Source organism: Symphalangus syndactylus, chromosome 11, assembly GCF_028878055.3.
Source record: "Symphalangus syndactylus isolate Jambi chromosome 11, NHGRI_mSymSyn1-v2.1_pri, whole genome shotgun sequence".
NCBI lineage: Eukaryota > Metazoa > Chordata > Mammalia > Primates > Hylobatidae > Symphalangus > Symphalangus syndactylus.
Window position 1 is genome coordinate 23,675,509 of NC_072433.2, and position 14,025 is coordinate 23,689,533.

A 14,025-nucleotide genomic window follows, 5' to 3' on the forward strand; every position below is an offset into this window, starting at 1 on the left:
CGCAGTAATATAAGGACAGGTGGAAACCTGCAGGTTGCTACGTTCATTGCAAAGTGTCCACAGTAAAGATAAAGGAGAAATTCCCCCGGCAACGAAAACGAGAATGAGATAAATTACCAAATTACATTAAAAGCGTGCTCTAATGTTAGAGATTTCAAGTTCCTCTCAGAAATCCCGGAGGATTTTGACCTGAAGCAAAAGTGAACTTCTTCCGGGTAGTGGAAAAGTAAACTGACAACTATTTACTTTGGTGGCGGGGGGGGATGCTGGAAAGGAACTGGGGCGAAAAGCCTCTGCAGGTGACGGTGCAGGCCAATACCAGGAGGTCAAGTCGCCACTGTCCCTTCGGCCCTTAAGTCCAGGGAAACGCAAGGCAAGGGACGAGGGCCAACCTCCGCCTTTCTCCAGCCCTTTCCCCGCCCACAAATGACGGCGGTGGCGAAGATCCCGGCCCGCCGCGCGAGGCACTCTGGGAGCGGAAGAAGGAGGCCGCGCGAGGGCTGGCGAGCCGGAAGTAGAGGAGTTGGGCCTGGAAGGGCCCAGGGAACCGCTACTGCTGCTGGTGTTTGCGGGTGGCAGGGAGCCAGGCCTAGCGAGCGGGGTGTGTCGCGATGCCGGAGCTGGCGGTGCAGAAGGTGGTGGTCCACCCCCTGGTGCTGCTCAGTGTGGTGGATCATTTCAACCGGTGAGCGAGCGGCCTATAGCTGGGCCGGCGGTGCAGCCGCTGCTGAGTCACGGGCACGCTGGGGATGGCGCGGCGGCCGCGGGCGAGCTGGGGACGCAGATAGGGCGGCTGGTGACCCTTACTTGTTCACGATCCCAGACCAGCGTCGGCTCACGATGCCGGAGTCATCCAGCCTCCCGCCCCTGCCCCAGCCGCCGCTACTCCGGGGCCTCGGCAGCCTGTTCCGTTTACCCAGTTTGTTTTACAGAGTTCCCTTTCCCAGTTCGTTTTGCCGAAGTTCGTTTTACCGAAATCTGGATGATGCTGGGGATCGGGGGATGCGGCTAGCTTTAGTTGGCCTTGACCCCCGCCCCCGAGCTCGTGTCTGTCACTTCGTTTTGAAGTTCGTTTTGCCGAAATCTGGATAAAGCCAGGGTGGGGCGGAGGCGGGCTAGCTTCATTTGGCTCTGACCCCCGCCCCCAGGGTCGTATCTTCGTTTGACTCAGTTGGTTTCACTGAAATGTGAATGATGCAAAGTGACTGATGTCTGGATGATGCCCGGGTGGGGCGGAGGGGGCTAGCTCCATTTAGCCCCGCGCCCAGGCTATCTTTGTTTATCTTCGTTCGACCGAATTGGTTTCACCGAAATATGGATGATGCTGGAGTGGGGCGCAGGGGGCTACCTTCATTTGGCCCTGACCCCGGCCCCAGGGTCGTATTTATGTTTATCCTCGTTTAACCAAGTTGATTTCACCGAAATGTGGATGATGCAAAGTGAGTGATGCCTGGATGATGCCGGAGTGGGGCGGAGGGGGCTAGCTTCAATTTGGCCCTGACCCCCGCCTCCAGGGTCGTATCTATGTTTGTCTTCATTTGACCGAGTTCCTGTTAATCGAAATCTGGATGATGCTTAGCACCCCGAAGGGCTTCTTGGATCAGCTGTGGTTTTAACCCATTAACATTTTTAAATGGGAATCTGATTAGACTCTGTCTCAAAAAAATGTATATATAGATGAGGTTTCAGTTTTTATTTAAAACACGAGGCCGGGCATGGTGGCTCACGCCTGTAATCCCAGCATTTTGGGAGGCTGAGACGGGAGGATCGCTTGAGCCCAGGAGTTCGAAGCTATCGTGAGCTGAGATCATGCCACTGCACTCCAGCCTGGTTGTGAGTGAGACCTTCTCACTCTCCAAAAAAAAAAAAAAAAAAAAAAAAAAAAAAAAAAGACCAGTTGGAGATTTGGACCTTAATGAATAAGGTAAGGAAACATCTCAAAGGTCATCTAGTAAGCTCATTGTTTGAGGGTGTACCGCCACCACCTCTTGGCTTTGGAGTTGTTCATCCTGCTAGACCTGTTGCACGTGTTTCTAAGTTTTACAAGATTGTTAGTTGAATTGGCAAATGTAAAGACCCAGTTCAGAGCATCTGCTATAAAGCCATTGTTGCAAAGTGTCCATTCTCCTCTGCAACTTCCTGTGTGCAACTAATTCAGCTGGAGCCAGAAAAGGACCCTCAGCCTAGGATATGCTGGCTTTTCTACAGTAGAGGAATTACTATTTTTCTCCCATGGGATACTAAGGGCAGGCACTATTTCAGTTCTATTCAAGCACTTGTTAAGAGCACTAGCTTTCAGGCTAGCCTGGTGGCACATGCCTGTAATCCTAGCATTTTCGGAGACCAAGGCGGGTGGATTGCTTGAGCTTAGGAGTTCAAGACCAGCCTGGGCCACATGGCGAAACCCCTTCTCTACCAAAACAAAAATAGAAAAATTAGCCAGATGTGGTGGTGTGTGCCTGTAGTCTCAGCTACTCGGGAGGCTGAAGTGAGAAGACCACTTGAATCTGAGAAGTAGAGGCTGCAGTGAGCAAAGATGGCACCACTGGACTCCAGCCTGGGCAACACAGTGAGACCCTGTCTCAAAAACAAAGAAGAGCACTAGCTTCTCTATCAAGTAAGTGTAGGGTTTTAAAAAACACAAATGGACTTTGGTAGACCAAAACAAAAGCCCATGAGTTTGGAAGTTTCCCTTGAAGTTGGAAACAATTTCTCCTTTACCCCCCCCACCCCCAAAAATGAGAGGCACCAGAAATACAGAATCATTAACTTTGTTTGATTGAATCCCCAAACCTAGTAACCATTTATAGATTTGCCAACTATATGCTAAGAAAAATACTACAATTAAACCAATGTGAAACTAGCAGCTGTTAAGAAAGTGTAATTAACAGTGGCTTTTGTCTTTCCTTAGCATAGAGTTGTGTTTCTGTGTCACACATTTGCTAGTGGTTAAAAAATTCTTCTTGAAGACCAAGGAAATGAGAGTGTGTAAGTGACGCACTTGTAACTCCTGAGGAGGTTTGAAATGGAGATAAAAATTCTCAAATAAAATCTTTCTCATTCAGTCCTCCTCTATTTATTCATTTATTTTGAGACAGGGTCTGCCCAGGCTGGGGTGCAGTGGCACAATCTCAGCTCACTGTAGCTAGCCTCAAACTCGACCTTCTGAGCTCAGTCCCCCCACCTCAGTCCCCCAGCCCCAAGTAGCTGAGACTACAGGCACATCCCCACTATGCCCAGCTAAGTTTTGTATTTTTTGTAGACGGGGTTTCACCATGTTGCCCACGCTGCCCATGCTCGTCTCAAACTCCTGAGCTCAAGTGATCTGCCCACCTCAGCCTCCCGAAGTGCTGGGATTACAGGCATGAGCCACTGTGTCCGGCCCACTCCAGCATCTTTATTCCAAAAAAGATTTCAGGATGGGAAAAGTTTAAAGGAGAAGGAAAGCTGCAAAGAAAAAGTAAAGTTAAATATGGTAGCAAAGCTTAAATGTGTTTTCAGACTAAGATCTGGGAACCTTTCATTTTCTTCATTTTAAATTTCTGTGAAGTTTGAAATTTTCCCAAGCATTTATTACTTCACAGTCAATGTTAAGTAAAAACTGCCAGTGCGTGTCAGTCCAAGTTTATGAATTACCCCTTATAGTTAATATCAACCTAAACCTATTACATTGGTTTAGGGAGATTAGTTCCCAGGTAAATTAAATTGTATCTGTGCCACTGATATTTCCCATTGAGTATCTTATTGTTGGGTCCACGTTTCTTTGTGAGCCTATCCACAATGACCATCTGTTTTCTCATTCAGAATCGGCAAGGTTGGAAACCAGAAGCGTGTTGTTGGTGTGCTTTTGGGGTCATGGCAAAAGAAAGTACTTGATGTATCGAACAGTTTTGCAGGTAAAAGACAAATTTTGTGTTTTTCCGAGCATGATTAAAATGTCAGTTAACTCTTTAAAAATATAAACATTTGTTACCACTTTTGACTACAACCCAGAGATTGTCTTAAAATGCTGAAGTATAGAAAAGAGAACCTGAAGATTGCACACTAGACCAGACAGTAAATATTTTAAATTTGCAGGCCATGTGGTCTCCACTGCACCTGCTCCTCTCTGCCATTATAGTGCAAGAGCTGCTATAGACAACATGTAAACAAACAAAAGTGGCAGTATTCCAGCAAACCTCTATAAAAACAGGCAGCTGGGCACAGTTTGTCAGCCCCTGCACTAAACTGTTTAACCATGCTTCTTATAGGTGGAGTAAGGAGAGAGATGGGGAACTTTACCCCTTTATGTGAATCCTTACAAAAATGCACCCATGTATTACTTTAATGATTAAAGCAACAACAATAAAGAAGAACATACTGGATGACCTCTGAACTAGAGGTCACTAACTCTAGTGTCTAAAATGACCAGCTAGTCATGTCATTTGCCAAAGGGAAAATATCAGGAAGTTACTGGGCTTCTAGAAAACTGAAAAGCATGTGTCTTTTTTAAAGGGGGCAGCCCCTACCTGGCTGTAGCTAGTGGTTGCCAGGTATTCCAATTTTTTAAGAGAAGCTGGAGGTCTGGATTTTTATGTGAATTCTCCCAGTTTTTGAGGGCAGCTCAAAAAATTTTTTAATACTGTGTTGGGCAAGTGAAACACGTTAAGTGAATCAGAACTGGCCTAGGGGTCTTTACTTGTGACCTGTGTTCTAGGTTTCTATCAAGCACCCTAAACTAACTTTTTTTTCCTCTTTAGTTCCTTTTGATGAAGATGACAAAGACGATTCTGTGTGGTTTTTAGACCATGATTATTTGGAAAACATGTATGGAATGTTTAAGAAAGTCAATGGTATGTCTTGATGTTCTAAGGTGTTAACAGCATAGAATTGATCTGTGTGTATGGGGGTCTTCTGTTCGCTTTTCTTTAACATCAAGGGCCCTTTCACTTAGCTACACTTCAGTAAGACTAGTAGTGGTAGTAGAGGAATAAGGTAGAATAAATGAAAAACTAGAGTAGCAATTTAAGGCCAAATAGGCCACCTGGGTTTGGGTAAGAGGGGAAATAACCCTCTCATTGCAGCAGAAAAGTGACGAACCATCCAGTAAAGTTAGTCTTCCGTTAGAGTTTTAGTACCACCAGGGTAAATATGTCTGGAATTTTCAAAGAGGTAAAGGACATAACTACTGATGTTCTTATCCTTTTTGAGGGAGTTGTATAGATCTTCATGAAATAGTTAAAGCCCGCTAATTTTTTTCCTTCCTAGCCAGAGAAAGAATAGTTGGCTGGTACCACACAGGCCCTAAACTACACAAGAATGACATTGCCATCAACGAACTCATGAAAAGATACTGTCCTAATTCTGTAAGTGCTCTCTATTTTTGAAACTCTTGAATGATTTTTTTGCCAGCCAGCTCAAGTAAGAGCATCCTGGGAAGAATTTGAGTAGCAAATCTGCTTACTGCTTTATCTCCATAAACTTCTGTTAATTTGTAGTGCTCTGTGAAGTATACTGTAACCTAATATATTTGATAAATAACAGTTTATACCTGCTAAGTACCAGGTGTATGAGTTATGTAATCCTCTCAGTACTATCCTCTGTATATCCTCTTTACAAATGAGAAAACAGGTTCAGAATGTTTAGGAAGGTCTGGTAAGGGGTGGGACTGGGATTGAAATTTTGGTTCTATTGACTCTAATGTCCTTGTGCTAGGACACAAGGGGCCACTGCCCCTCAGCTTGTTAATGAAGGGGATCAAAAAGCAGAAGAAATGATGAGATCATTTGAAGTATAAATGCATTTTTGCTGAAAATTCTGGTTCATTTCTAACTGAATACAAGAAATAGTTTTAGTAATTGTGAGAAGAATGCCTGAAATTATCCCTTGTGTGCTGGGCGTGAGATGATTTGCTAAGATGTGTTTCTCTGCCAGGTATTGGTCATCATTGATGTGAAGCCAAAGGACCTAGGGCTGCCCACAGAAGCGTACATTTCAGTGGAAGAAGTCCATGATGTAAGTCATCTTGCTATGAACCTGGGAGGTTAGACTGCTACTTATTGGGTGATTGGCTTTTTTTTTTTCAATTTTCAGGTCAATAAATCCTTTGTCTCTATAACAAAAGAAGGTAGTTAAGTTTTTTTCCCTTTGATTTTTTTAATCACCACATTTTGGAAATGGAGAGGAACATAGAAATCTAAATTCCAGCCAGGCACAGTGGCTCACCCAGTGCTTTGAGAGGCTGAGGTGGGAGGATTGCCTAAGCCTAGGAGTTGAAGACCAGCCTGGGCAACATAGCAAGATACCTACAAAAATAAAAACATTAGCCAGGCATGATGGTCCATGCCTGTATTCCAAGCTACTCAGGAGGCTGAGACGGGAGTATTTGAGCCCAGGAGTTCAAGGTTACAGTGAGCTGTGATCACCACTGCATTCCAACTTGTGTGACAGTTGAGACCCTGTCCCCAAAAAAAACAAGAAATCCAAATTCCCCTTTTACAAATGAAAAGTTTAAGGGATGAATTACAGTCTCCTTTTGAATTTAGATCTGCAGTATTTATCCTTACTTTCAGTTTTAAGATTTGGAAAAGGATATTTTAGAATAGCTCTGTGCAAATGTTCCTTGCATCGAGCTCTGTCTTTCTGGAGCTTTTCTCTTTGCCTGGCTGCCAGGGAGCTCAGATCCAAATGTATCGCCTAGTTGCAGTAGGGCTTTCATCCCTGGTTTTGACCCAGTTGTTTTTAGTGAATTTTTCTCCTGCCTCTTTAGAAAAGGAATTGAGGTTGCTCATATACATGCACCCCAATGAAGCAAGGTTTTTTTAGTAGGGGATAAAGGGGACATACGGGTCATGTTACAAGATGAAGCTCAAGAAGAATTAGTGCCTGTAAAGTTTACCAAGAAATCCCACAAGACTGTTAAAGGTTCTGACCATCCTGGCATCCAAAGCAAAGAGGAGAATGCCCCTTGCAGGATTAACACTATCCTAAATAAAATAATCACGGCTAACTTTTATAGCACTTAGTGTGAGTTGAGTGACTTTCTCAAGGTCATGGAGCTCCCTTATTACATACATGGCGGAGCCAAATTTGAACCCAGATAGCCTGGCTGTGGAGCCTGTGCTCTTTTTTACCACTATGCTGTCCTCCCTTGCAGACAGTTTACAGCCTTTTGACAGGAGACGTGCAGCCTCTTCTGGCACAAGGTCTGAGAAAAGTATCTTCCAAGTCCCTTCAGGATGTCACTCGGTGACCACCATGAACCATGTCCCCAGTGGATCCTTTGATTAATTCAGACCACCAGAAAGCCAACTATTCTGATTGCATTGGTTTGGGCACTCTGGAATCGTTTGATCCAAGAGACAAAAAAGGGCTAAAAGTTTTATTTTCTGGCATGAACTTGCCTCAGTACAGATATTCTGTATATTGTCCATTCTAGAAAGAACTATATACTTTTTTTTTTTTTTGACAATCTCACTCTGTTGCTCAGGCTGGAGTGCAGTGGCGTGATCTCGGCTCACTGCACCCTCCACCTCCCAGGTTCAAGTGATTCTCATTCCTCAGCCTCCAGAGTAGCTGGGATTACAGGCGCCCGCCACCACACCTGGCTAGTTTTTGTATTTTTAGTAGAGAGGGGTTTTCGCCATGTTGCCCAGGCTGGTCTCGAATTCTTGGCATACGAAAGTGCTGAGATTGCAGATCCGTGCCCGGCCAAAACGATACACTTTTAAGAATCTACCTGAGACTTCCCTGTGTGTTCATCCCAAGTGTGGGCTTGAGGGAATTTCCAGATTTTTCTCAATGCATAGTGCCCCAGCAGACTGCATCACTGAGCAGCACCACAGTGATGTTAGCTTTGAAGGCTAAGCTTTCAAACCAAGCCTTACCCACCCTTGCCATAGAAAATTCTCAGTCATGCACTCATTAAATGAGCTGACTTAAAGCAAAAGACTAAGGGTGTGAAAAGGAACACATGTCAGTTTGTTTGTGGAAAATAAATAATTATAGTTAGGCTTCCTCTCCCAGGATGGAACTCCAACCTCGAAAACATTTGAACACGTGACCAGTGAAATTGGAGCAGAGGAAGCTGAGGAAGTTGGAGTTGAACACTTGTTACGGTAAGACCCTAGTACAGCGTCAAAATCATTCGCTGCCCCAGAGGTCACACGGTGTAAGGAAGAGGTCTGTGTCGGGAGTCTGGAGACCTAGGTTCTGGTCCTGGCCGTCCACTAACAAGTCTGCCATTCTGAGCAAATCACAATCCCTTTCCAGACCTTTGTTTTCTTGTCTGTAAATTGAAGTGTTTGAACTACATCAACTGCAAAATGTCTTGAGTTACAATTTATGACTTTGTGGATAGCATACCTTGTCTAGAAACTATAATGTTGACTGTGACGGGAAGAGAGGTAGGAAATAAATGCAGGCCTGCACTCTCCACTAGGTGTCCTTCTCAACAAATGTAGCCCATTTTCTGGAGCGAATCTTTATCTTGGAGTAGCTTTTGTTTTAAAATCCTATATCTATTATAATCCTTATTTGAAAAAGGTCATAGTTTTATCAGTCAATGAGGTTCCTTCCAGTTCTAAAAATCACCATCTTATTTAAGCTTCTCGATATTCTGGAGATGCAGGTAGAGAAAGTGCCATCCTTTTAGGAACAGGAAAGCTGAGATAGAGAGCTTCAGTACAAGGTTACCCAGAAAGTTATTGGTAGATCTGAACTGTTGACCTAAGCAATTTTTTTTTTCCTTAAGTGGAAATGGTTTTATTTTAGCTCTCTTTTATAACTATTTTTTGAAAAATGTCCTGTGATGAGAAAGATAAAGTATGTGTTCCACATGATAAAGAAATTAACGTAATTGATAACTAAATCTTTATCAAATGGAGAAGTGACATTTTTCTTTTAAAAACTTGCTGCACCCAACAAAGCTAGGAATTTTCTTAGAATGTAAGAACTTGCCTGATGACATGGTACCCTGATGCCTTTTCCTGCCCTTTTTAACTGTGGGTTATTACAGAGATATCAAAGACACGACGGTGGGCACTCTGTCCCAGCGGATCACAAACCAGGTCCATGGTTTGAAGGGACTGAACTCCAAGCTTCTGGATATCAGGAGCTACCTCGAAAAAGTCGCCACAGGCAAGCTGCCCATCAACCACCAGATCATCTACCAGCTGCAGGACGTCTTCAACCTGCTGCCAGACGTCAGCCTGCAGGAATTTGTCAAGGCCTTTTACCTGAAGACCAACGACCAGATGGTGGTTGTATACTTGGCCTCGCTGATCCGTTCCGTGGTTGCCCTGCACAACCTCATCAACAACAAGATTGCCAATCGGGATGCAGAGAAGAAAGAAGGGCAGGAGAAAGAAGAGAGCAAAAAGGATAGGAAAGAGGACAAGGAGAAAGATAAAGATAAGGAAAAGAGTGATGTAAAGAAAGAGGAGAAAAAGGAGAAAAAGTAAAACATGTATTAAATAGCTTTTTAAATTTGTAAATTAAAATCTTACAAACTAAATCAGTGTGCTGCTAGAGGGTTCTTTTTCACTTGACGTGCTTGTTAGAAAGCTGACCCAACAAGAGCTCTCTGCCTCCTGTCACTCTTGCTGTGGTTTACGTGGAAGTGAATGGAGACTGATCTCAAACCTGAACTGCAGCTTCAGCTGCTGTGAGTTGGGGATATGATAGTCAGCTCAGGCTTCAGATTGTGTGAGAAAAATGAGGAGAAGTCAACAAAACATTTTGGTACTCTTCATTCGTTTATCTCCAAAACCAGGAGTTGAATTTTCCTCATCTTGAAAGACTCTTGGGGTCTGTTTCTGGTATTTTACAAAATTGCGAAGTGGAATGCATGAATTGCATTATGTTCTCTGGTAACATGTAGAGTTCAGACCCTTCTGAACTCTGTTGACAATACCACACCATGTTTTGGACCCATAGCTCTGGCATCCTCAGGGGTTGTGATCCAGCTCCATATATTGTTTACCTTCAAAGACACAATTAAATGGCTTGATTTTTAAGCTGTGTTCTAGTCATTTTTGACTTTGGGAGTAGTGATGCGTAGTTTCCAGAAGCAGCCAAGACAGTCTTCGATTGGAGCTGCCTTAAGGAGTTCTCTTGGACTTGTTATCATTTATGAAAGAGCATCTCATTCCCCTAAATGGAAACAGGCAGTCTGCTGTAGTGAGGAGAGTTCTCTGAGCCCAGAAGACCCGGGTTCCAGTTTGTACCTCAGATCCCTCATTTATGAGGTGGTAGGTTGCAGTCGGTCATCTCTAAAGTCCCCAGAACAGTGTTTCAAAAGGGACACATTTACCACTGCAGCAGTTGTAAGTACCTCAGACCGCAGGCCAAACAGGCACCTTACTAAGAATGGAACAATGTTTCCCCCAAGAGAAGTGCACAGGACTCCTAGAGGAACAAATTAAATAAGGCACTAAATCATTCGACACACATTAGTCACGGATATTAAATTTCCTTTCTTGAACAGGTAGAACCTCTCAAATGCACTACGTGGATTATTCATCTTGAAAGAGTTAAGAATACAATAAAATAGCACAAAAACTCAGTTGCATCTCAGAAACCACTTCTTGAGGTTATAATGCCTTAAAGTAATCAGAAGCATCGATTTTTATTCCATAGACCTGCCAAAGAGTTAGTGGGAATTTGGGAATAGATAGAGCTTGAGTATCCCTTATCTGAAATGCTTGGAACCAGAAGTGTTAAAGATTTAGGAAATTTTTTTTAATACTTGCATCATACTTAACGGCTCAGCATGCCTAATCTGAAATGTTCCAATGAGTGAGTATTTCCTTTGAATACCATGTAAGTGCTCAAAAAGTTTCAGATTTTGGAGCATTTCAAATTTTTGGATTAGGGGCACTCAACCTGTAGTAAAATGTAAAATGGCTCTTATTCAGCATAAATAGAGACATGCCCCATCAGGGGTCATTTCAGAGTTCATCAAGATTCTGAGATAAAAAAAGCATGGTACAGTGAAAACAGAACAAAATTGACTTTCCTGTTTCAGAAGCCAAAAGTCAGACAGTTGTATCTAATTGAATAAAAGAAACTTGAAATACATAGATTAAAACTTGAGGTGTATCCCAAACCATGGGAGCGTTGAAGAAGCTTTTGAGATTTAGGTGCCATGTTTGGAACACACTGATGTGACAGGTTGCCTAGACCACAAACCCTGGCTTGGAAACAGGCAAGAGCAAGACCCAGGCATCAGGGGAGAGCCAGGTGCCATGGTGCTGAGGCTCTAAGCAAGGGAACGCAACGTCATCCTAAGGAACGGGTCCTGTATGTAAGGCTCAGGGGCCAGTGCACACCTGAATTGACACCGCACAGGATTCAGGTCTGCGTTTAAGAACATAATGCCGGGTTGGGGGCAGTGGCTGGTGCCTGTAATCCCAACACTGGGAGGCTGAGGCAGGAGGATCACTTGAGTCCAGGAGTAAGAGACCAGCCTGAACAACATAGTAAGACCCATCTACAAAAAATTTTAAAATTGCCTGGGTGTGGTGGGATGTGCCTTAGTCCTAGCTACTCAAGAGGCTGAGGTAGGACACTGGAGCCCAGGAGCTCAAGGTTGCAGTGAGCTGTGATCGCATGCCACTGCACTCCAGCCTGGGCAACAGAGCAAAATCCTGTCTCTAAAAAACAAAAAGTATCATTTGGATTTAAAAGACTTTCTCAGGGTCCAGTGAACTAGCACAATGCCACAGCCTTTTAAGTTGGTCATAGTTTGATGAACTGAAATGTTTATTGAGCATCTAAGAACATGGGAATCCCCAGGCCTTATTATTTTTAATAGTTTGACCCACATACGGACAAAACTGACTTCTACCTTCCTAACAGGAATCTTCCATTCCTGCTTATAAAGAAAATAGCTTATAGCCTGTGGAGTCACTTAGGCACATTTTCTAAGGCCAGATTGCTGCCATCAGGTAGAAGAGAGGGAGCCCAGTAGTGCTACCGATGAAGTCTTGCTCATACAAATAGCAGCTGACTTGACTGCAAAACCCAGGGCCCACCCCTAAAATAAAGCCTTACATTTGTGTAGTCTGGCGGTCTGGAGATGAGACTTCTAAACGGCTTTTGCTGGTTTTGGAAACACTGAAAAAGTATTCTGGAAAAAGTGTGATCCTGGGCCTGGATCTCATCTTCATAGCTGCAACATCAGCTTCCCTTCAATTTCACCACAACTTCAGAATGACTGCCTAATGGATTTCAGGCTGCTCCTGTGACACCTTACAGAGGATGGTGTTCACTCCTGAATTACAGTTTTCTGTTTGAAAACACAAAATATGCGAGTTATAGACTGGGGATAAATGTGGAGAGGGTCCTGAGGTCAAGGAGATTTTACCAAAACTAGAGCACTTTAATGCCAGAAGTAGGCGGAGTGTGGTGGCTCATGCCTGTAATCCTAGCACTCTGGGAGGTTGAGGCCGGTGGATTACTTGAGGTCAGGAGTTCAAGACCAGCCTGGCCAACATGGTAAAACCCCATCTCTACTAAAAATACAAAAATTAGTTGGGCGTGGTGGCGTGCACCTGTAATCCCAGCTACTTGGGAGGCTGAGGCAGGAGAATTGCTTGAACTGGGGATGTGGAAGTTGCAGTGAGCTGAGATTGTGCCACTGCACTCCAGCCTGGGCAACAGAGCAAGACTCTGTCTCAAAAAAAAAAAAAAAAAATGCCAGAAGCAGATGAAAGACAACCACAGGTTTAAATGAAAACAAGCTGAAACAATGCAAACTTTTTATATTAGATATTCGACTTAAAAATATCTCAATAAAGTGTTAGTTTTCTCAAAAAAAAATGAAAAAGAAAACAGGAAATAGCCCTCAACTTATGGAAAAGAATGAAATCTCCCATTCACTGGGAAGTTATGCAAAGGCTTTTTCTTCTACCATTTTCCATTAAGCAGAATAAAACTTGAGAATGAGTTAGGATTGTTAGACTATAACATGCTAACAAAACCACTTTCATCTGCCCTGTCCGGGAATATGGGGTGGATACAGGACATGTGGGAAGGCAGAGAAACATTTGATTTATATGGCCCCCAAGAGAAAATGTCTACAACTTCCCTAAGCAAATGTATTGCAGATTATTACACATAATACCTGTGCACATTCCTATGCCATTCAACTCTTGGTGTTACCGATTTGTGCCTGGTAGCAGTGCAAAATTGAGATCTTTTTTTAAAGACTAAAGCCTGTTTTTTGGCCAGGCACAGTGGCTCACACCTGTAATTGGGAGGCCGAGGCGGGCGGATCACGAGGTCAGGAGTTCGAGACCAGCCTGGCCAATATGGAGAAACACCATCTCTACTAAAAATACAACAATTAGCTGGGCGTGGTGGTGGGTGCCTGTAATCCCAGCTACTCAGGAGGCTGAGGCAGGAGAATCGCTTGAACCCGGGAGGTGGAGGTTGCAGTGAGCTGGAGATCGTGCCACTGCACTCCAGCCTGGGTAACAGAGCAAGACTCCGTCTCAAATTAAAAAAAAAAAAAGTAAAGCCTGTTTTTATTGGGGGAGTAAGTAAGAATTGACTCAGTATAGACATGGAAGTGAGGAAAGAAAATAAGTGAAAAGAAAGGAAGAAGAAACTGTGGAAGTCGTGTTTCTAGGGCCCAAATCAAGAGAAATCTTTTGCTAATCATTGCTCTTTGGAGCCAATCTGTTCTTCGACACTAGATGGCGTCATTCACTCAGCTCAGCTCATCTCTTGGCAAGAGAAAAATTTGATTCCCAGTTGGGCATAGATTTGGGAATCTTCCCCCAATTACTTCCTGCCATTTCTGCTTTCGGCTGAAGCCACCCAGGCAAAATTTTGAAGGAATTTGAAGAGGCTATGGGTGCAAAAAGACTGGGTTAAGCCTCCACACCTCCACCCTTACCGTCCTCTTGCACACTGCTGCTGGGGGATGAAGACATGAATACAAGCAGATAGCATGTGCTTCAATTTTCCTCACTGCTGGTATTGCTCTTCTAATTTTTTTTTTTTTCGAGACTGGGTCTTGCTTTGTCGCTCACACTGGAG

General features: G+C 43.8%; 1 protein-coding gene across 1 annotated transcript; it reads left to right on the top strand.

The window, feature by feature from the left end:
- The first annotated feature begins 433 nt into the window (after positions 1 to 433).
- PSMD7 (proteasome 26S subunit, non-ATPase 7) lies at positions 434 to 9,995 on the top strand. Its single transcript, XM_055297793.2, has 7 exons — positions 434 to 685; positions 3,805 to 3,896; positions 4,740 to 4,832; positions 5,248 to 5,345; positions 5,914 to 5,994; positions 8,005 to 8,096; positions 8,996 to 9,995. The coding sequence occupies exons 1-7, from the start codon at positions 612 to 614 to the stop codon at positions 9,438 to 9,440; spliced, it is 975 nt and encodes a 324-aa protein (XP_055153768.1). The 5' UTR covers positions 434 to 611; the 3' UTR covers positions 9,441 to 9,995.
- The last annotated feature ends 4,030 nt before the right edge of the window (positions 9,996 to 14,025 follow it).

Bases quoted from the DNA above. Each gene is read 5' to 3' on its own strand.
- PSMD7 (XM_055297793.2), top strand. From the start codon at position 612: ATGCCGGAGCTGGCGGTGCAGAAGGTGGTGGTCCACCCCCTGGTGCTG. The intron at 686-3,804 runs GTGAGCGAGCGG...TTTCTCATTCAG, and splicing joins GTGGTGGATCATTTCAACCG to AATCGGCAAGGTTGGAAACC. The intron at 8,097-8,995 runs GTAAGACCCTAG...GGGTTATTACAG, and splicing joins GGAGTTGAACACTTGTTACG to AGATATCAAAGACACGACGG.